Consider the following 24,115-nt stretch of genomic DNA (forward strand, 5'->3'; position numbering starts at 1 on the left):
AAGCCTCTTGTACCTGGTTTTCCATTTCATTCTTCAGATTTGGGAAATTTTCTGATATTATTTCATTGAATAGGTTGTTCATTCCTTTGGTTTGTTTCTCTAAGCCTTCCTCAATCCCAATAATTCTTAAATTTGGCCTTTTCATGATATCCCATAATTCTTATAGATTCTGTTCATGATTTCTTACCATCTTCTCTGTTTGGTCAACTTTGTTTTCAAGATTAAATATTTTGTCTTCAATGTCTGAGGTTCTGTCTTCCAGATGTTCTATCCTATTGGTTATTATTTCTATGGAGTTTTTAACTTGGTTTATTGTTTCCTTCATTTCAAGGATTTCTGTTTGGTTTTTTTTTTTTTCAATATCTCTCTTTATTGAAATGATCTCTTGCTTCCCGTATTTGCTCTTTTAACTGTTGATTGGTGCGATCATTTAATGCCTGCATTTGCTCTTTAATCTCCTCTTTTGCTTCCCTGATTGTTTTGATTATGTACATTCTGAACTCCCTTTCTGACATTTCTTTTGCTGTGCTGTCATTGGGATTTATTGATGTAGTATCTAGATTTGTTTGGGACATTTTCTTCCCTTGTTTCTAATATTGGTCAGATTTCCTCTTTTGGCTTATAGTGTCCCTATAGATTTCCAGTATATCACCTCGTAGCCTTCAGTAGCCTGAAGTCTTGGAGGAACTTGATAATGCAGTGCTTCCGAAGAAAGCTGCCCCTAGCCCGCTACTGGGTCCAGGGCTGGGGGCTGGTTCTGTGTGGAAATCCTCCTGCTGGCTGCTTGGGGAAGCCTCTCGCTGCCCTACCCTGGTCTGAGAAGCCGCCTGCGGGCCGGGACCCGCTGCTGGGTCCGGAGTTGGGGCCGGGCTTGGGGCTGACTCAGTGCAGAAAAGCTCTCACTGGGCGGGCCTGCTCCTAGAAGCTGGCTGTGGATCGCGCCTGCCGCCGGAGAGAGCAGGGCTGCTTGGGGAAGACTCTCTGCTGCCCTGCCCTGCTCCGAGAAGCTGTCCACTGTCCAGGCCTGCCGCCCTGGCCGAGCTTCGCCCGGTGGGAGAGACTTACCCCGCGGCTCTATGTTGGTCCGAGTCTCTCAATACCTCCCCTTCTTGAATCCTGAGTTCTGGAGTGACGGGAGATGCAGTCACCCTCTAGTCCACCATCTTGGATCTCTTCAGACATTTTTCTTAAAGGACCAAGTACTAAATATTTTAGTATTGAGGGTGGTACTGTCTCTGTCACAACTACTCAGTTCTGCTAGTGTAGTGTGAAGCCAACTGTAGACAATACATAAATGATTGTGAGTGGCTGTGTTCCAGCAAAACTTTATTTACAAAACAGGTAGTTTGCTGACCCTGATCTAGAATAAGACCTCAACAAATGGATACTCAATGAATTATCATAGGGGAATTCGTCATTCAGTAATTCAGTTAACAAATTACTGAGTGGGTGCTAATTGCCAAACTGAGGACTAGGCTGTTAACTAAATTATGGTATACCTGGACTACATTGGAGTTCTAGCTCAGTGTGGGAAATCAAGATAAAAGTTTTAAGTTTATATCTTAATAAATACAGACTGATACTGAAAGAAATGTATAAATTTTTGTTAGGTAGAAAGACAATGGAAAATTCTTTTCTGCTTTTCAAATTGTCTTCAGGGTTTTTGCATTCCAAAAACAACTAAAAGTGACCTAATGGGATGCCAGTTAAAACTTGTTTTCATTGCTGTTATGTACAGATTGAACATACTTAATCTGAAATCCAAAATATTCCAAAACTCTAAAACTTATTAATCATGGACATGATGCCAATAGAAGAAAATTCCATACCTGATTTCATGTGATGGGTTTATTAAAACACAGGCACACTAAAAATATTGTATAAAATTATCTTCAGGGGCTGGGGAGATAGCTCAATTGGTAGAGTGCTTGCCTTGTAAGCACAAGGCCCTGGGTTCGATCCCCAGCACCAAAAAAAAAAAAAAATTATCTTCAACCTGGGTGTAGTGGTTAATGTCTGTAACCCCAGCAATTTGAGGGACTGAAGCAGGAAGATTGCATGTTTGAGGTCAACCTTAACAATTTAGTGAGACCTTGAGCAACTTGGCAAGACCCTGTCTCAAAATAAAAATATAAAAGGGCTGAGGCTATAGTTCAGTGCTAAAATGCCCCTGGGCTAAATTCCCAGTACAAAAAAAATCACATTAATTTTATATTTAGACTTGGATACATTCTCAAGGTATCTCATTACATATATGTGAATAATCTAAAATCTGAAGAAGGAAGAAATCCTCATCACTTCTGATTTCAAGCATTTTACATTAGGGATACTCAATTTATAGAATGAACAAGAAGTTTTGTAAAACTATTGTTCAGTGAAGTTCTGAAGCCTTTTTACCTAATCAGTATAAGGTTGACATTTGACAGTATGTTTCTGCTTTGTTCAACATATATTGTCATTTCTCTTTTAAATTTTTTTTTCTATTTTAACAGTGCCCTTATGTCTGTCATTTGTTATATTTACTTACCAAAAAAGAAAATGGTGAGTATTTTCATTTCAGTTGTGTTATATTCACTGCGTGGAATTAGCATTTTGGCATTTATAAAGTTAAAATAATTATTAGCATTAGTTATATGACAGGATTTGAGTTGGGAATATAGCTCCATTTGTAGAGTGCTTGCCTTGCATGCATAAGGCCCTGGATTCAATCACCAGCACCACACACACACACACACACAGAGTTATATGACGGGATTCATTTTGCAGGAATTGCTTTGTAGTACTTTTATCTAAGATCATCTGCTTAATGGCTTAACTGAACAGGGTGTTTTAACAAGAAACACATGAACTACGTGTTGGTTAAGTATAATCTTTTTTTTTTTTTGAGCCAAATGCATAAAACTTCTTTTCTTTTACTTTTTCTAGTCAAACCATTTCGTGTAAGAAAGCTGCTTGATCTTCAGGCTAAAATGGTGAGTACTGAGAAGACCTGAGACTAGCTAGTTTATACTATGAACCAGGTACTAAAGTAGGCTTTGTAGATAGAAAATCAAATAAGTCATTATCTTAAAAGAACTTGTTTTCCAGGGAACTCAATCAAGCAAAAAATCACAGGGCTGAGGGTATAGTTCAGTAGTAGAGTGCTTGCCTAGCATGCATGAAGCCCTGGGTTTGATTCCCCAGTACCACAATAAACAAAAAAAGAAAGAAAGAAAGAAAGAAAGAAAGAAAGCAACAAGCAAGGATCAGACTGGGGTCAAGGAGGAGAGTTGATGGTTGAGAGAAATTTAATGGGATGAATAGGATTTAAAAGGCAAAGAAGGGAGAGAAGGATACTCTGTTAGAGGGAATAAAGAGCCTGAGAAGAGATATGTAGATGTCAAACAACAAAATACTGTTTTAGGGAAGTGGGTTGTAGCCAGTCACAGAGGTGTACACCTGTAATCCCAGCGGCTCTGGAGGCTGAGGCAGAAGGATCTCGAGTTCAAAGCCAGCCTCAGCAAAAGCAAGGCACTAAGCAACTCAGTGAGACCCTGTCTCTAAATAAAATACAGAATAGGGCTGGGGCTGGGGCTCAGTGGTTGAGTGCCCCTGAGTTCAATCCCTGGTATGGTCCCCGCCCCTGCAAGAAAAAGGGGGGTAGTGGGTCGTTAGGACTAGTATACTGAGTACTGGGAATAGCTAAAAATGAGTTTATAATTTTTGTGGATGTTTCTAGAAAAAACATTTCAAGACATTTTCTTCTAGATACTTAAACTTTAATATATTCTCTGACTATTATCTCTTGTCCTTATAGCTCTCTTGCATTGTTATTTCCAGTATACCTGTTCAGTAACAGAGGTCTCTGAAGCTCTGGAGTAGTGTCCATGCCTATTTCAAGTTGTCGTGGCATACCTAAAGACATTCACATTGAGTGAAAAACACAAACATAGAATATACTTACGTTTCTCCAATGTGAAGTTTCCTCTTAGTGCATACAGTTCAATAATTGATCTTGTTTTATAGCCTCTTGTTTTGGTTCCATGAGTACAATATCTTCTCTGAGTTCTCTGAGGCTATTAATGATAATATTTTTATCCAAGTTGAATTTTATTTCACCTGGATAGAAATTGTGAAAAAGATGTATATTTTCCCATGCTACAGCAAAATATTTCAATGGAATAAGAAAATTCTTTCCATAGTATAAGTTCCTATTGATTTGTATAACAGAAACACAGTGTATATTCAAGGTAAAAATGAGTTATTAGATGATTGTCTAAAAATTTAAAACCCAGGTTTTAAATGTATGGTTTCATTATTAATATTTGATATAGTACATTGTTAAATTATTCCCATTATAAATTAACACCCATTTATAAAGATGCATTTATAACATTGTTTTAAGTTTTGATTAATTTGGGCAAGTTCAACAATATCAAATCAAGAAGACTTATATTCTCATGTGTAATCTGACCTGCTTGTAATAGTAACAGGATACATGAGCAAATCGATTTGTGAATTTCTGATGCCAGCTAAGACTTGTATCCTGTCCATCCGCATCCATGCCCCATAACTCCCAATATATAAGGAAACAAAACCAGTAATTGCCTTTCTGATGATAGGCATTAACGATGGAAAGTAGAGCAGGCATGTTATTCTCCCACATATACTGGACTTTGTTGAAAGTCCAGTATTCTTTGGAATAAGAAGGGGTATTAGGTTTCATCCTAAAGGTTGATGAGGATAGTTTCTGGGATCTTCCTCTACCAAAGCATGAACCTTTGTTTATGCACTTTGGACTGAGCTTTTTTTCCCTCTTCGCAGTTTTCTCCCCGCCACCTTTTTAAGGCAGGGACATTCTACCACTGAACTATGTCCCCAGCCCTTTTTAATTTTATTTTGAGATGGGGGCTCACTAAGATGTTGAGGCTGTCTTCAAACTGTGATCCTCCTGCCTCAGCCTCCCAAGCAGCTGGGATTATAGGTGTGTACCACTGTACCTGGTGCCAGCTCTGTTTCTGTTTCCTCATAGTTTTTTTTTTTTTTTTGCGGTGCTGGGGATTGAACCCAGGGACTTGTGCTTGTGAGGCAGGCTCTCTACCAACTGAGCTATATCCCCATTCTCTCATAGTTCTTTTATAGCTTATTTGGTCTGTCTTTAATCATAGTGGGCTTTTATCAAATGCTTGGTAGAGCTTGTTTGTTCATATTTAATAGTAAAGCTCTAAAATGGTGATTGAAAACTTGTGTGCCTGAGCAGGACTTTTTCATCGTAGGATCTTGATGTCTCACTGGGGAGCCTCCCTGATGAATGTGCCAATTTTCCCAGAGAGATATTCTGTTTCCTGCCTGGGGGTTCCAGGGTTCTCAGAGAATGAGAACCAATAGTGTATGTGTGTGTGTGTGTGTGTGTGTGTGTGTGTGTGTGTGTGTGTATGTGTATGTGTATGTGTGTGTGTAGACTGTCTGCTATAGAACCCAGAAGAGCTGATGGTTCGAAAAAAACCTGAAGGCAGTCTGCTGGAAAAGTCTTTGTCCCTCAGAGAGACTGGTCTTTTTGTTCTATTCAGACCTTCAACTGATTGTACAAGATCCACCTAAATTATAGAGGCCAATCTGCTTTACTTAAAGTTTTCCTAGTTAAATTTTAATTTCTCCAGAACACCCTCAGAAACACTCCAAAATAATGTGTCAGCCAAATTGATACATAAAATTAGCCATCATAGGGGTATAAACCTGGCTATTGGTACTCTGTGACATAAGTAGTAGGAAGGAGAAAAGAGTGGTTGGTCTTGGTATTCTTCCCTAGATGTGCCTGGAATCTTAAGTCCTGCTTCATCTTCGGGGAGTGAAACCCTAAGGTTTTACCAGTGTAGTGAAGGAATTTGGGTTATAATTGCTTATGTAGGCTTTCAAGTGATCCTATTTTCTTTCCCTCTTGAAACTCCACTTTTCATAGGTATCTAGTCCTTCAGAATTTTGAACCTTTTTGGAAGTTCACAAATAGGAATTGGCTTCCTTTGAGGCTTTTTGTATTGGTGCCTCAGTTTTATATTCTCTGTTCTGCTTTGCCCATCTTTATTTTTTAGGTTCCAGAATATTCAGATCTCTCATGTACTCTTGTCTCTTCTGTTGTTCTTCTTGAACTTGTGCTTTCTGACTTTTTCATTCCTTTACTGTTTTTAATGGAGCTTTGGCAGGACCTTAGGGTTAATCACATATGTTCAGTATGCCATATTTAACTGAAAGTCTTCTACTTTTTAAATGTTAACTTTTTGACAAAAAATATTAGTTTAGTTAAAAGGTCTCTGCATTCCCAGGTGTAGTATGTACGTCTGTAATCCCAGTGGCTTGGGAGGCTGCTGAGGCAGGAGGATCACAAGTTCAAAACCAGACTCAGCAACTTAGGCCCTAAGCGAATCAGTGAATCCCTGTCTCTAAATAAAATTTTAAACGGTGGAGGGGCTGGGGATGTGGCTCAGTGGTTAAGTGTCCCTGGGTTCAATCCCTGGTATCAAGAAAGAAAAAAAAGAAATTAATAAAGGGTGTGGTAGAGGGTTGATAAAGGGAGGTTGGATTTGACCAGTGCAAGGTGTATGCATATGTGGAAATATCACACTGAATCTAGTTAATATGTGTTTAATAAAAAACAAAAGATTTTTAAAAAGTAAATTTTAGCTAGGCATGGTGGTACACATCTCTAATCCCAGTGACTCAAGAGGCTAAAGGTAGGAGGATTGCAAATTTGAGGCCCTTCTGGGTAACTTAGTGAAAACCTGTCTCAAAATAAAAAATAAAAAAGTGCTGGTAGAGTACCCTTGGGTTCAATCGATAGTAACACACACACACACACACACACACACACACACACACAAGACTTTAAATTAACTTAATTTTTTTTGGTACTGGTCATCGAACTTAGGGGCATATGACAACTGAGTCACATCCCTAGCCCAATTTTGAATTTTATTTAGAGACAGGGTCTCACTGAGTTGTTTATTGCCTTTCTTTTGCTGAGAATGGCTTTGAACTCGAGATCCTTTTGCCTCAGCCTCCCGAGCCTCTGGGATTACAGGTGTGTGCCACCATGCCTGGCAATAAACTTAATTTAATGAAGCTTTTATAAAATAGGAAGAATCATATGCCACATAACATTTTCATTAACAATAGGCTGCACATACAATGGTATTTATCATAGAGCTTCTATGTAGTATGTAGTAGGCTGTATATCTAGATTGGTGTAAGTACATTCTGTGATGTTCACAATGATAAAATCACATAACAATGCATTTCTCATAACATATCCTCATCATTAAGTGACACATATCTACTATATTTCTAATCTCTATTTGCTACCTTTGTACAGTATTAAACAAAATTTTAATATAATAAAACAACTTGGTTGCCTTTTTGGATTCATTTTACTGGTATGCTTTCTCTGGATAGCTGATATCTAGCAGTAGTGATTTCTTTCATTGTGAAGTTAGTGTGTTTGTGAAGACTTTTTTCAATAATAATCAAGTTGCTTGACAGTTGGAAACCAATTTTGAGATTTCCCAGTCAGTTTCACAAGATTTATGATAATCAGGCATCACATTAATATTTCTTCTGCTCTGTTTCCTTGGCTTCCCTGCTGAACCTACCTCCTTGATGTCTAAATCACGGATGAGTAAACTAAGTCCTGAATATGCTACTAGTGAGAATAAGCCATGTTATACTAGAAAGTGTGACTGGCAAGACTAAGATATGGGTAGGGAAGAAGATTAAATAGGAAGAGGAGAGGAAATAACAAGGAAGAAGTAGAACAGGTAGAAAGGTCATAAAATAGAAGTTCTCGGGTTGGCGAAGTTCGTTTTATGATGGTTGATTTAAATATCTGGTTACTTATTCCTTTATTTTCTGTAGCATCTTTCTATAGTTATAGTAAAATTGGAATCTGAATATCTGTTTAATCTCAACTTAATATTTTTATTCTTCTTGGTACTTGTTTCTTTAGTTTCTTACTGGCCATAAAATTGAAAATGGAAAATTGTGATTTTATTTCAGGGAATGCAGCCTCATCTCCAGGCTTTGTTGTCGCTATATAAGTTCTTTGTTCCTACTTTGATTTCTGTAACTTTGCCTGTAAGGAAGAAGGTAAGGGATTATAGAGAGATAAGTCATATTGAAATTGAAATATATTATTTTTATAAGTTTACAGATTTGAATGAAAATATGTATTGCTTATTGTATAAAGATCTAGTGTTGTAGCACTATTTGGAAATAGTTTTATTAGGGATTGGTTTGTGTTGTTCCATTTGATGCATTTAATAGATTCTTGATTAGGAATACACATTAAATGGATTTGTGTGGGTACAAAATCATAATAATATGCTTTCGGTTAATGAAGAACTTTATAGTTTATTTTGCTCCAACTTACCAGTACCTACTGTCTTGTACTTTACACCCAAAATTATAGATCTATTTTAAGAACTCAGAGAATATGTGGAATTCAGCTCTACTTGCTGTGAGGCTAAGAAATCGACAACCTTTTCCAGAACCTCTAAAACTGGTGTTAGGTCCAGCAAATGTCCGTCCTCTAAAAAGAGTAAGTGCCTGAACCTCATATGACTTGTGTGCCTTTCTTTTGTAAAATCCAAATAATAACCATTCAGACATTGGAGGAAATTATACAATTTTAAATCCATTTTATTTATGCAATATACTATGGAAACCACATTTAGACTCCAGTAATTGAAACAACAACTGCTTTTATACTTATAATCTATAGTCTCTTTAGTCCAATGATATTTTGTTCTATTATCTGTCTCCTTTAGAAATGGAATTCTCAATCAGTTATACCTGTGCTAAATTCTGGTAGCTACACTAAAGAATGTGGAAAAAAAGAGATGAGTCTTTCTGATTGTCTCAATCACAGTAGATCACTTCCAGTAGAACAACTTCAAAACTTCTCTCAACTCTTAAAAAACATCCATTGCTTAGAGGTATGTGATTGGACTATCTGTTCATCTGTATTTTCTATTTGACTTTCATGGCTTTAGTTTTTGTTGTGTATTCCCTATATGATGATTTCCTTGTTGCCATGACCCACTTTTTATATACTTACTGCTGATTAGCTGTTTTATCTTTATAGCTGCCTTCTCAGATGGGCTCAGTGCTGAATAACTCTCTGCTACTTCACTATATTAACTGTGTCAGAGATGAGTCAGTCTTACTGAGGCTTTATCACTGGTTGAGTCAAACATTACAAGAAGGTAAGACTTAATACTTTAAAAAGTATTGAATAAATAAGAACAGAACAAAATAGTTTACAAATGAGTTTCTTTTATAAGGGTGCCAAATTCTAGATAAGAAGAGACTTCATAGGCTGTGATCATTTCTCTGGTAATCATGTATTCAACACAAGAATACTTCTGTTGTAATTTTAAGGCAGTAAGAAAGAAGGGTTGTTGTTAAACACTGCTGGATGGCTACAAGAACTTACTGACCATCACAATCCAAGGTCTCTTTTTCCTTGCATGCCCAGAAACTTGCCATCAGCAAGAGTATTGGGTTAATGCTGACAAAACTCAGAAAAGACTAACATATAAGCTAGAATGTCAAATTACTATTTTATAATCAAAAAGATTCTTTCTGATAACCACAATGTTTATATCTGACAACTAGAATACCCCTTCTTTGCCACTAGTATATATGGAAGACAGGTTTGTCATTAGAAGATTTCTTAATTATAGGATTAAAGGAAAAGGCAGTAAGAAGTCTTTCACCTAGGACATAGTAAAACATGATCATTTCATTCCTCCAAAGGGGAATATTTCTCTAGAGATAGTCTTTCTGTTTACCAGAATATGTGTTTCTTTACTCGATACACAACTTCTGACTCTTCAAGTGTTTAAAATCAGTTTTAGTCTGTTCTAGGCTAATTCTTCTACTCAGAGTCTTTCTTTAGAAAGGACATGATGTAATACATTAGATTTCCAATTAGTAAATTGTTACCATATGTAGATTATATCCAATAAACCCTAATTGAAGCATAGTGTATTCTCAAACTTTTTTTGTGGGGCGTACTAGGGCACTCAACCACTAAGCCACATCCCCAGCCCTATTTTGTATTTTATTTAAAGACAGAATCTCACTGAGTTGCTTAGCACCTCACTTTTGCTGAGGCTGAATTTGAACTTGTGATCCTTCTGTCTCAGCTTTCCGAACAGCTGGGATTATATGTGTGTGCCACTGTGCCTGGCTCAAACTTTTAATTTGTATGTTAATAGTTTCTTGGATTACTATGTGATATAAAGCTAATCACATTCATTATATATTAATTTTATCAGTTTTTTTCATTATAAACCTTCCTCTAAGCTACCATATTTTTAAGGAGCATCTTACTATCACCTCCTTATCCCTGTTATACTCTGTAGTGTGAGTTGTTTAGAATGTGAGACAACTTTTAAAATTTGTCATTTATTTGTCACTTTAGAGTAGTGCTAATTATATGTTGTTTATTTTTTATTATTATGCAACCATATGCTTATGTTCACTATTTGTGATCTAGAATGTATTTGGTATAAGGTGACTAATTATGAACATGGAAAAGACTTTGCCAACTTCCTGGACACTATCATTAGGGCACAGTGCTTCTTACAGGTAAGATTCCACTTACTTTCTGCACACTCCACCACTCTTTACTAAAATTTATTTAGATGTCCATCAAAAACTTTTTCTTTAGTACCTGACATCTTTTGTAAGCAACATTTGCTCAATATGAAATTCACTGTAAATAGAACTGAGGGGGACCGATGTTTGTCTCTACACTGTTGGATTTGAAGAAAGAATGTTACATTTTACATTTAAAAAGGAAAGGCCTATCTGTGATTCAAGAGAAAACCTGAAGATATCATTGAAGGCATATAAATAATTGAATTAGCCAATAATATAAATAATCGATTTAGCCAATAAAGTGAATCACATAGGGTCACTACGCGTATCATTAATAGCAACAAACATTCTTTGAGTGTCACGTATGTTCCAGCAAATGATCTATTTAGCCTGGTAATCCTGAGTTATATTTTAAGCTGTAATACAGATATCAGTGCCATCCCAAAGCCTTCATGCATCACCCAAGTCTGGATTAGCTACTTGTTTTACGTGTCCCCATTTCTCCCTGTTCTTACCTCTATCATGGCCTTTTCAGCATCCATTTTCCCAAACATTATGAGCTTCCAGAAGGCAGTAACCATGTTTAACTTTTCTTAATGTTCTACTTGGTACCTAATTCAAAAGAGATGCTCAGTCAATGTTCAGTAAATCTTAGGGATTTGGTATGAAACCATTTAGTTGGAAACTGCGTGTGAATGATGGTAGTGAGAATTAAAGGGAATAATTTAGGTTGACTTTTGGGTTTCCTGCTGGGAGGATAAATGGCCTTCACTGAGAAAAGGAATATAGGACAAGAAGTCTTGAAAAGAAAGGTAAGTTTTATTTAAGAGTTGTCTTGGATATCTAAGAGGTCATATCCAGTAGGTAGTAAGATTGAGTCAAGAGCTCAGAAATGAGATTTGGGCTAAAGATATAAATTTAGAACTTTTCATGATAAAGGTGGTATTTTATCTCTCATATGGATGAGATTATCCAGAGATTTCATGTCATGAAAATAAGGTTTTGAATAGCATCCTGGTGAATGCTAATACTTAAGGCTCAAAGGAAAAAAGGGAAGTACTAGTATTTACTTTGGTGGAGATGTAAGCATCCTAGACACTTGGACTTTTGCAGATGGGGCTACTCAGAGTTTGGATTTGGTCTATGGCCCCTAAAGAAATTCTAACCCTATTATATAACATTGTACACATTTTGTTGACTATTCAAGTTATATTTTATGTACTCTAAAATGATGAATTTCATTTATCCTTAAAGATATTCCATTATTTGACTTTTTACCTTCTTAAATTCTTTCAAATATATAAAGTTTAAAAAAATTTTTTATTCTAATTTGTTGTACATGACAGTAGAATGTTTTTATACCAGAATTTCATTCTTCTGGTAATATTCCATCATACACACACACACACACACACACACACACACACCCACACACCCACACACACCCACACACACCCACACACACCACATTTTCTTTATCCATTCATCCATTGAAGGGCATATAGGTTGGTTCCATATTTTAGCTATGGTGAATTCAGCAGCTGTAAACATTGATGTGGCTGCATCACTGTAGTATGCTTATTTTAAGTCCTTTGGGTATAAACTGAGGAGAGGGATAACTGGGTCAAATGGTGGTTCCATTCTAGTTTTCTGAGAAATCTCCATACTGCTTTCCATAATATAGTGTTTGAAAAGTATATTGATAAAGATGGAAATATATCTAAATACTAATCATGTCATACATTTTATTAGCACTTATGGTGCCTAACACTTTTATTAGATTGATGAGAAAAAAAATTAGTGATAAAGTGAAACAGCCATAGTGTAAAATAAGAATAAGCTGGTTTCCTGTAGAGTAATTATGACTATAAAGAGTTCCATGTAAGGTTTTGCTATCAACTTGTGTTTTAGGAGGGGTTTTATTCCTGTGAAGCATTCCTGTATAAGAGCCTTCCTCTCTGGGATGGCCTCTGTTGTCGGTCACAATTCCTTCAGCTCGTGAGCTGGATTCCTTTTAGTAGTTTCTCAGGTATGTATCTGAAAACTTGGAGTCATTTAATTCAGTGTAATATAAATTTAAAGGATTTTTAATATACTTTTTTTTTAAATTCCTAGAGGTGAAGCCGCTTCTTTTTGACCATCTAGCACAGCTCTTCTTTACATCAACCATTTATTTCAAGGTAAAAAAAATTGTCCCAGTTAATCTCAGTAAGAGGTATTTTTTTATTGCCTGTGGTACATAATTCCAAATTGATATTATAGCAATGATTTTTTTGAGTGATTCTGTTGAATCTGAACTTTGAGGTATTGTATTACTCAATTCAAAGTTAACAGAATTTTCTGCTTTTAATGTTTTGTTTTATGTAGTTTTCCTGAATTGTTTCCACTTGTACCAAATGATAAAGTGAATGAATGTGGAAAATGTGTCTTCATCTTCTTAGTATTGTTAGAACTGGAGATTGAAGCTAGGGCCTTGCACATGCTAGGCAAGTGCTCTACCACCGAGGCATACCCCCATCCTGCAAATGTGTATTAAAAAAAAACTGGGAAATACTCAACCATACTTGATTTGATTGTTGTGGTTTGTATTTTTATAGATAATACTTATTCATTTCACAAATATTCATTGAGCACCCACTGAAATCGAAGTTTTAAAATGAAACTCAATTCCTTGCTTCTGCTGGTGGGTGGGGTCTGTGTAAGGTTGCAGAACTCTGCAACAGAGAAGTGTTGTAGCTATTAATGGTGGGTCATGCCCTCCAGTGTTTCAGCAGACCCCAGTAGCTCACAATCAGTTTCTTCTCTCTGGATTTTTGTCTTGCGAATTGGAAGAATGAAATCCACAGACCAGTATGAGTGAGTGTAAGAGTAGGATTTAGTGAAGAATAGAAACAGGAACAGAACTCTTGCAGTGCAAGAGGGGATCCAATAGCAGGTTTTCTCCATCTGAGTGTGCTAGTCTAGGGGTTTATATAACACTTGGGTCACTGCTATTGGTCCAAACTTATGCTAATTAGGGTTTGGAAACATACTAACACTATTGGTCAACTCTAGAGTACAATCTCTTCAGTCCCAAATTCCATCCAGGTCTGCCCCAGTTCCATTTTCTCCTCACAGGTTAAGAAGCAGGAGGTTGAAGTTGTGAAATGGTCTGTGCTTGCAGGTTCCATGCTGCAGCACTGAGTGGAGTGGGCTTCTGCAGCAGGTGTCTGAACTGTGCCAAGACCTGGCCACCAAAGTGTGATAGGTTGGTGTGCCTTGGCTTTCAAGGCCCCAGGACCACCACTCCGGCATGGTGGTCTCCATGTGGCTTCAGGCTGCGCTTGTCACACATACTCCAATCCACCTGGGCTGCCACTGCTCTACTCCACTGTTCTGCTGTGTCCGTTGGGAGGGATCAGTAGGCCGCCTTGGTGGGTTGGCAGCCAGGAAGCCATGTCACCACTATATACTAGGCGCACTCTTCTTAACACTGGGAATATACTAGTGACCAAAGCAAACAAACTCCTTGTGACATTCATATTGTGTATTTATAATATAGTCATTTTCAAATTCTTCCAGTTTTATTTGATAAAATTAAGTGTGTTATTATTTTTGGGGTGGTCTCCAAAAAGACCACTCTGGCTTTCCAGATCTACCTGGATGAGTTTAAGGCCCATTTTCTTACAGAATATTTACTTTACTCCCAAAAGAGTGATAATATAAATAGTGTTTCTTTTACAACTTTTTTTCATTTAAATCACTTACTATTCCAGGAAAAATATGTTGTTCTGGTTAGCATTTGTCATAAATGAATGGTACTTTATTACTTGAATTTGATTTTTTTTATTAGAACTTTATGGTTATACGTAGTAGATGGGTTCATCCCAACAAACTCATACATACATAGAAATCAATTTTGGTTCATGATCCCCCCCTTTTCCCTCCTATCCTCCCTCCCCTCTCTTATTCTCCTTCCTTCACTCTACTAGACTTGCTTTTGCTCATTTCTTATTTTGTATTTCATTGTTTCTTTATGTAATATTATCCTTCCTTTCCCATTCCTTTATTTTACTCTAGCTTCCACAAATGAGATAAAACATTTGACCTTTGAGTTTCTAAGTTTGGCTTATTTCACTTAGCATGACACTATTCTCCATTTCAATCCATTTACCATCCATTTTCAAAATGGATTCTGATAATTCTCTGGATTTCAGAGGGGTCCGTGGTGATAGGTCCTTTTCATCTCTGATCTCATTGATGTGCTTCTTCCTCTTTCTTTTGGTTATTTTGGCTAAGGGCTAGTCAATTTTATTTTTTCAAAGAACAAACTCTTATGTTACATTGATCCTTTGTGTTCTTATTCTCAAATTCATTGATTTTGGCTCTGATCTTAATTATTTCTTATCTTCTATTGGTTTTTGGGTTAGTATGTTCTTTTTCTAAGGCCTTGAGGTAGAGCATAAGTTGATTTATATGGGCCTTTGTGAATTTTTAAAGTTTGTTCCAAATAGTTATACATGACAGCAGAATGTGTTTCAAGTCATGGTACACAAATGGAGCACAACCTCTCATTTTTCTGGCTGTACACACGCAGAGTCACACTGTTTGTACAGTCATACATCTATATAGGGTAATAATGTCCATCTCTTTTCATCAATATTCCCACCCCACACCCACTCCCCTCCCTTCACTCCCTTCTGCCCAAACCAGAGTTCCTCCATTCTTCTCTGTCTGTCCCCCACCAATTATGGATCAGCATCCACATATCACAGAAAACATTTGGCCTTTGATTTTTTGGGATTGGCTTATTTTGCTTAGCCTGATATTCTCCAACTCCATCCATTTACCTGCAAATGCCATAATTTTATTCTTCTTTATGGCTAAGTAATATTCCATTGTGTATATATACCACATTTTCTTTATCCATTCATCTGTTGAAGGCATCTAGTTTCGTTCCATAGCTTAGCTATTGTGAATTGAGCTGCTATAAACATTGATGTGGCTACATCACTGTAATATGCTGATTTTAAGTCCTTTGGGTATAAACTAAGGAGTGGAATAACTGGATAAAATGGTGGTTCCATTCCAAGTTTTCTAAGGAATCTCCATACTGCTTTCCAGAGTGGTTGCGCCAATTTGCAATGTCACCAGCAATATATGAGTGTACCTTTTTCTTCACATCCTGCCAACACTTGTTGTTGCTTGTATTCTTAATAATTGCCATTCTGACTGGAGTGAGATGAGATCTTAGTTATTATTTGTATTTCTCTAATTGCTAGAGATGTTGAACATTTTTTCATGTTTGTTGATCGATTGTATTTCTTCTGTGAAGTGTCTGTTCAGTTCCTTAGCCCTTTTGTTTTTTTTAATATTTTTTTTATTTGTAGATGGACACAATATCTTTATTAACTTATTTATTTTAATGTGGTGCTCAGGATCAAACCCAGTGCCTTACATGTGCAGGGCAAGTGCTCTACCACTGAGCTACAACCTCAGCCCAGGGTTATTTGTTTTTTTGCTGTTAAGTTTTTCATATTCTTTATATATCCTGGAGATTAGTGCTATACCTGAGGTACATGTGGTAAAGATTTTCTCCCATTCTGTAGGCTCTTTCTGCACATTGTTTATTATTTCCTTCGTTGAGAAGAAGCTTTTTAGTTTGGGTCCATCCCATTTATTGATTCTTGATTTTATTTGTTGTGCTTTAGGAGTCTTGTTAAGGAAGTCAGGTCCTAAGCCATCCTGGTGAAGATTTGGGCCTACTTTTTCATCTGTTATACGTGGGAGTTCTCTTGTCCTAGGTCCTTGATCCACTTTGAGTTGAGTTTTATACAGGGCGATTGATAGGGGTTTAATTTGTGTTGCATATGAATTTCCAGTTTTCCCAGCACCATTTGTTGAAGAAGCTATCTTTCTCCAATGTGTGTTTTTGGCGCCTTTGTCTAATTTGAGATAACTGTATATGTGTTTGTTGCTGTGTCTTCTATTCTGTACCATAGGTCTACATGTCTCTTGGTGCCAATACCATGTTGTTTTTGTTACTATTGCTCTATAGGTTTGTGTGTGTGTGTGTGTGTGTGTGTGTGTGTGTGTGTGTGTTGCTGGGGATTGAACCCAGGGCCTTATGCCTGTAAGTCAAGCACTCTACTAACTCAGCTATATCCCTAGCCCCTCTGTAGTATAGTTTAAGGTCTGATATCATGCTGCCTCCTACTTCACTCTTCTTGCTAAGGATTGCTTTGACTCTTCTGGGTCTCTTATTTTTCCAGATGAATTTCATGACTGCTTTTTCTATTTCTATGAGTAATAATATTGGAATTTTAATAGGAATTGCATTAAATCTGTATAATGCCTTTGATAGTATGGCCATTTTGATATTATTTTTGCCTATCCAAGAACATGGGAAATCTTTCCATCTTCTAAGGTGTTCTTCAATTTCTTTCTTTAGTGTTCTCTAGTTTTTATTGTAGATGTCTTTTATCTCTTTCATTAGATTGATTCCTAAGTATTTTATTTTTTTTGAGGCTATTGCAAATAGGGTAGTTTTCCTAATTTCTCTTTTAGAGAATTCATCAGTGATGTATAGAAATGCATTTGATTTATGGGTGTTGAATAAATGAATTCTTTGCTGAATTCATTTATTAATTCTAGAACTTCTCATATCACGCTTTACTTCACAGATTATTTTAACTATATACATTCTAAACTCCTTCTGACATTTCTTCTACTGTGCTGTCATTGGATTCTACTGTTGTAGCATCTTCGTTTGTTTGGGGGCTTTTTTCCCTTTTTTTATGTTGTATGGGTGTCTTTCTCTATAGCAGTGTGGATCCAAGGTATTACCCTAGACTTATAAGTGTCCCTGCAAGTTTCCAATACCTTGCCTTTAAGGGGGAGATCAATATTAATAGCACACAAGCAAACAATATATATCCTTAAACCAAATAACTCCATTAAGACATTTACAGTTTTGTCACTATAAACAGAAATGGTGTGTTCAGTTATTATCTACAATATAATCACTGTAGGTCCACAAAAGGGTCTACAGTTTTTGATGGTGAACACAGAGAGAAATGGGGGGAGGTGTAGAATGTGATGTTTGTGAAGTAGGTGAGAATATAGAGGTGTTAGATCATAGGAAGAGTAATAGGCAAATCAAAAGAAGTTGACTGTTAGCAGGAGAAAAGAGAGAATTTGGGGAAACAGATAAGTGAGAGGGGAAAAATACCAGAATATATAACAAAACTGTTATATACTAATCAGACATCCCAGTCCTTAGTAGCCTGATGCATGAAAAGTACTTGGTTTCAGAAATGTTGGGGATGTGAGTGTGGGAAAAGAAAGAAAAAAAATCTCCAAGGAAAATTGAACTATTGCTTCTGTTGGAGGTCAGTATTTTCTCTGCTTTCCTTCTCATCTGATAGGTGAGGTTGTCTGGAGTTTGCTGCTTTTTCCACCCTCAGGCTAGTGAAGGTTACTAGGGTGGTAGGGTTAGTCTTGGAGGTGGCAGTCCTGAAGGCGGGGTATAGCAGTTGCCCATCCCACTGGAAGACTGCAACCTCAGGAATCTCCTTTGGGATATACTCATGTGATGTAGGAGCCTGGTCTTAGCCCCTTACATTGCTTGTGGATGCCACAATTCCTGGTCTCTAATTTAGTCTCTAAATTGTATCTCTCCCACCTCTAACCTTTCAACTTCCCAATCAGGCATCTCTCTCTAGAGGTCCTGAGGGCTGTGCACCAGGACCTGTGCACCTGTTGTGGAGAGCTGTTCTATATCGGGCAGATCAGGACTAGGGGTTGAGAGCTGCAGTCTGGCCATGTAGCTACAAGTGCTGGGCCGGGTTGGTGGGTGTCAGGGTCAGGAGACTGGGGACTGGGAAGCCAGGGAGCCCTGTTGATTGCCATACTGGACCTGGCTGGTGTTGGGTCCCAGCAAGTGCTGCCTGGATTGGCCCTGGAAACCTGGTGGGTGCTGTGCTAGTTGTCTGGGTGATCCAGGATCAAGATGCCTCCATACCTTCTTCCAACCTACCGACCTGTGCATGGCTCTCTCCTGACTGCAGCATGATGGTAGCTATTAGCACACCTGGCAGGGAGACCTCAGGTATAACCAAACCTTCAGGGACCTTGGTGATGGTCTTCTAGGCCCTGGCTCTTGCCCCTAGATGGAAGTGGCCATGTCCCCAGTTGGTGGTGGTGGCAAGCCTGTAAGTACCTTGACGTTGGGCTTGCAGGGCCCCAGCTGATGTCCCAAGATGGAATCTGCCCCAAGTAAAGATGTCAGTGGCTGCAGAGGAGGTAACCCAAAATGGTGGTGGAGGTGTTCCAAGATGGAGGCGAATTCTTTCATAGATAGGGCAGTGAGTGTGGGCGGTGTGGTGTCGTTGGGCATCCTATTTGGAGATGCAGTGCTGTGGTGGGCAGTGCCGTGGTGGGCGGCTGTCTCTAGGCCCTGTCTGGCATTGCATGGTGGAGGCTACCACATCAAGGGGGCTATGGTGGCAGCTGCAGAGTCCCAAGATGGAGGCAGCCCAGGGAGCCAGGCATTGGTACATACGAAGCCCATGGGGTGGGAGGTCCAGTGCATGTGGTACAAGGACTGGAATTCTGGCACGCTGTGCAATGAGGCCTTCAATTTATTTCTTTAGTGTTCTGTAGTTTTCATTGTACAGGTCTTTCACCTCTTTTGTTAGGTTTATTCCCAAGTATTTAATTTTTTTGAGGCTGGTGCAAATGGGGTAGTTTTCCTGATTTCTCTTTCAGTGGATTCATCACTGATGTATAGAAATGTATTTGGTTTATGGGTATTGATTTTATATCCTGCTACTTTACTGAATTTATTTATTAGCTCTAGAAGTTTTGTGGAATTTTTGGATCTTCTAAATGTAGAATCATATCGTCAGCAAATAGGGATGGTTTGAGTTCTTCTTTTCCTATTTGTATCCCTTTAATTTCTTTCATCTAATTGCTCTGGCTAGAGTTTCAAGGACTATGTTGAATAGAAGTGGTGAAAGAGGGCATCCCTGTCTTGTTCCTGTTTTTAGAGGGAATGCTTTCAATTTTCTCCGTTTAGAAGGTTGTTGGCTTTGGACTTAGTGTAGATAGCTTTTACAGTGTTGATGTATGTTTAAGATTAGACTGGGGTAACCTGATCAGAGGATGGTAACTGGAGAACAGGCAGGCCAGATATAAACCAAAAAGAAAAACTATTGGGATGGCTCGCAGGTGAGGTTCACCAGTTCAACAGGATGGGGCTGAAGAAGTTGCATGCTGCCCCTATGGGGCGGCATCTTTATAATCTGGGGTGGGAAGGGGGAAGTTTGAGGACTTCATGTCCTCCTGGGATTAACTAGGAGCTCTGCTGGTGATCAGGTGATTGGGAGGCACCATTGGGGGTTGTTTGTCAGCGCTTGATTGATTGCTCCTTTGCACATGCGCAGGCTGCTTGATGCCCTGCCCCCATCCAGCTGCTTGTTGCTCTACCCCCATCCAGCTGGCCCAGATTGCCCTAACATTACGTTTCTACTATCCCTGGTTTTTCTAGTGTTTTGAACATGAAGGGGTGCTGTATTATGTCAGTGCCTTTTCTGCATCTATTGTGATGATCATGATTCTTATCTTTAAGTCTGTTGATATGATGAATTACATTTATTGATTTCTGTATGTTGAACCAACCTTGAATCCCTGGGATGAACCCCACTTGATCATGGTGCATTATCGTTTAAATATGTTTTTGTATGTGATTTGCCAGAATTTCATTTAGAATTTTTTGCATCTGTGTTCATCAGGGATATTGGTCTGAAGTTTTCTTTCCTTGATATGTCTGTCTGGTTTTGGTATTAGGTTGATACTAGCTTCATAGAATGAGTTTGGAAAGGTTCCCTCCTTTTCTATTTCATGGAATAATTTGAGTGGGATTGGTATTACTTGTGCTTTGAAGATCTGGTAGAACTCAACTGAGAATCTGTTTGGTCCTGGGCTTTTCGTGGTTGGTCGTCTTTTAATGGCATCTTTTATTTCATTGCTTGAAATTGATCTATTTACATTGTGTATCTCCTCCTGATTCAATTTGGGTAGATCATATGTCTCTAGACTACTATGGCAGCCGTGGTGTCCCAAGATGGAGACAACTGTATTTGAAGATGAGACAGCCGCTGCTGGCAGCTCAGCGATGGTGGATAGCCACGTTGGTAGATGGGGAGCCCATTGTGCGCTAGCTCTCGTGAATTTTTTAATGTAGGTACTCAGTGCTTTAAATTTTCTCTTAGAATTGTTTTCATGCTGTCTCAGAGATTTTGATGTTTTATCTTTGTGTTCTTTTCTAAGAATTTCGTGATTTCTGTTCTCATTTCTTAGATCCATTTTCATTTAAGATAGTATTGTTCAATCATCATGTGTTATGTAGTTTATATTATTTGTCTTGCTGATTTCTAGCTTCATTCCATTATGTTTTTATAGGATACATGGTATTATATCAGTGTTTTGTATTTGCTAAGATTGCTTTATATAGCCCAGAGTATGATTTATTTTGGAAGAAGTTGCATGCACAGCTGCAAGCTGTTTTGGGTTGGAATATTCTGCAGATGTCCATTTGGTTTATAGTGTTTAGGTTGGAGGTATCCTTACTGATATTTTTTTTCAATGCCCTGTCTTTTGGTGATAAGGGTTTATTGAAGTTCTCCAGTATTATTGTGTTAGGGTCTATGTGGAATTTAATGTCATGGAATATTTTTTCCATGTAATTGGGTATTTGACATTTGGGGCATAAATGTTTATTATGCTTATGACTTCCCTTTACTAGTATATAGTGGCCTTTGTCTCATTTGATTAAATTTTGCTTGAAATTTGCTTTTTTGATATGAAAATAGCTACTCCTCACTGTTTTCTTGGACCAGATACCTGGAATATCTTTTTGTCCTCCTTAGTTTCTTCAGTGTGTGTATGGCTTTGCCTATGAGATGAATCTCTTGTAAAGAGCATGTAGTTGGATCTTGTTTTTGACCCATTCTGTTAATCTGTGTCTTTTATTTGGGGAGTTGAGACCATTAACATTTAGTGTTAGTATGTTTTGTTTTTATTTTTTCTGTCTTGATTCTCATTTAGGGGATTATTCTTCTATTGAACTTCCTCTGTTTGTGGACTTTGGGAATTATTTTTTAGTTCCTCTGTGTGCACTTTCTCTTTGAGTCTTCTTTTAGTGCTGGTATGGTGCTCACAATTTTTTTTAGTTAATTCTTGTTGCAGAAAGTTATTTTGCCCTTGAATTTAAAACTGAATTTTGCCAGGTATAGTAACCTTAGCTGACATATTTTATTTATTTTTATTTTTTTAGGGCTTCTCACCTCAGACTCTTCATTTTTGGGTTTCTCTTGCAGCTTTTAATATTCTTTTCCTTATTTTGTATGTTAGGCATTTTGATTATGATATGCGTTGGTGAGCTTCTCATTTGACTGGATCTATTTGGGGTACTGTAAGCTTCCTATATGAAGATGTCTATCTCGTTTGTGGTTATGGGAGAAGTTTTCTGTAACTACATCATTGAAAATGTTCTTTATGTCTTAGTTTGTATCTCCTTGTTCTCTTTTATCTTAGTGATTCTCAGGTTTGGTCTTTTAAAGTTGTCCAAGAGTTCTTGTATTTTCTGTGATTTTTTTTCCTTTTTACTGTCTTCTGTGTACTCAAGTTCATGTAGTCTGTCTTCAGTGCCTGAAGTTCTGTCTTTGAGGGTTGAGATTCTATTTCCTATACAATCTAATCTGTTAGTGATATCTTTGAGTGACTTTTTAATTTGATTGATTGAGTCTTTCATTTCTAGGAAGTCTGCTTGTTTTCGTTTCACTATTTCTTTGAAGTGGCCTTTTATCTCCTGTAATTGCTTTATTAATTCCTTCTTATGATATTCAGGTTTTATAATCTTTCTCTGGGTTTTTATCCACCTCTCTATCAGTGGAATCCTTTGGGGGATTGTGGATTTTGAGGAAAGATTTGTTGCATGTTTTCTCATGTTTTCAGACATCTTGGTCTTGTGCATCAATTGAAGCAGATTCCTCTACCTCTTTTATTGTGTGTAGTTACCTTATTTGTTATGGGACTTCTCTCTGTTTTTGATGTATGTATGGATGTCAAGGGGTATGACCTGAGTTCCTCCCTGGGTTTTTTCTCCTTGGGTCCTTGTTGATGGTTTGGAACTTCTGTCTTTTCCCTTTTTTGAATTGGCATAAAGTCAGGGGAGTGTTTAGTTCAGTTGCAGAATCTCTAATCTGTGAACTTTTAGTATCCCTGTAGGTTCCCAGCTCCTCACAGAATGGGGACAAAATAAATGATAGTATCAACTCTTGCAAACAACAAATAGTAAACAGTGTTAAAGTAAATGTCCAGATCCTATAATGCCATCTTCAACATTAATTCCCAACAATAAAGAAGGAATGGTGGATTCAGCAATTATCAGTAATGAAAACAATAACTATGAACTAGCTCTGCCTTTAAAGCAAATAGCAGATGTCTACTTTATCATTTACAATGGGGACAGGAGTTATGTAAACCAATTAGTTCTGAACGATGGTAAAAATACATGAAATGTGTTAGGAAATTAGAAAAGACTACAATTTCAGAAAATGAACAGAGAGAATGCAGAATAGGTATACTAGATGATGTTTATACAGAGGGAGGGGAAAATAGTAGACGCAAGGTATTAGGAGAGGAGAAAGAGCAATATAAGTTGGCTGTTAGTAAGGGAAGATAGAGAAACAAGAGAAATAACACATGAAAATAATACAAAATCAGACTAAGATATACAGACTAAAGAACCCAAGCCCTCACAAGACAGTGCTAGGAAAAGATAATTACATTTTTAAAAATGCTGAATATAAGGGAAAAAATGACAAATTAAGTATATGTATGTATGTCCCTGGAACAATCAGGACTGCCAGAACTCACAGGTGCATGCACACACACACGGAAGGAATAAGGAAGAAAAAAATTAAAAAATATACATATATTTATATAAATTCAAAATCTTGGTGAAGACTGGAGATACCTTCTCCACTTGAGTTGATCAAAATATTTGACCAGAATGGGTAGTCATTGTCTCTCTTCCCAATTTTTTTTAGTTAATGTACTAGTAGAACAGTGGGTGGGGGATGTTGGATGTTAACCCCTTCCTTTTTTTTGTGGTACTCTCTGAATTACCAGTTGGAATGGCCTAAGATTGGAGCTGTTTAGTTGTAGATGGACACATAGCTTTATTTTATTTATTTTTATGCAGTGCTGAGGATTGAACCCAATGCCTCGCATATGTTAGGCAAGCACTCTCCCACTGAGCTACAGCCCCAGCCCTGTATTTTTATCTTATTTCACTAAAGAGTTATTTATCTATAAACATTGGGATGAACCATTATGCAGTTGCCATTTTTCTAGGTCAAAGATAGTCAACAATTAGCAGTTTCTTATGATTAACCCTAAAACGTATATACACATTTATGCACGCATACATTTA

General features: G+C 37.6%; 1 protein-coding gene across 1 annotated transcript in view; it reads left to right on the forward strand.

Annotated features, from left to right (window-relative positions):
- Cenpi (centromere protein I) overlaps window positions 1–24,115 on the forward strand; it is a 73,271-nt gene that overhangs the window by 16,822 nt on the left and 32,334 nt on the right. Inside the window, exons 6-14 of the mRNA XM_047536012.1 lie at window positions 2,493–2,541; window positions 2,926–2,972; window positions 8,026–8,115; window positions 8,438–8,566; window positions 8,796–8,963; window positions 9,113–9,233; window positions 10,532–10,623; window positions 12,547–12,664; window positions 12,751–12,815. Of these exons, the coding sequence (XP_047391968.1) occupies window positions 2,493–2,541; window positions 2,926–2,972; window positions 8,026–8,115; window positions 8,438–8,566; window positions 8,796–8,963; window positions 9,113–9,233; window positions 10,532–10,623; window positions 12,547–12,664; window positions 12,751–12,815 (879 nt within the window). The remainder of the gene's footprint in view (window positions 1–2,492; window positions 2,542–2,925; window positions 2,973–8,025; window positions 8,116–8,437; window positions 8,567–8,795; window positions 8,964–9,112; window positions 9,234–10,531; window positions 10,624–12,546; window positions 12,665–12,750; window positions 12,816–24,115) is intronic.

Source organism: Sciurus carolinensis, chromosome X (assembly GCF_902686445.1).
Source record: "Sciurus carolinensis chromosome X, mSciCar1.2, whole genome shotgun sequence".
Taxonomy (NCBI): domain Eukaryota; kingdom Metazoa; phylum Chordata; class Mammalia; order Rodentia; family Sciuridae; genus Sciurus; species Sciurus carolinensis.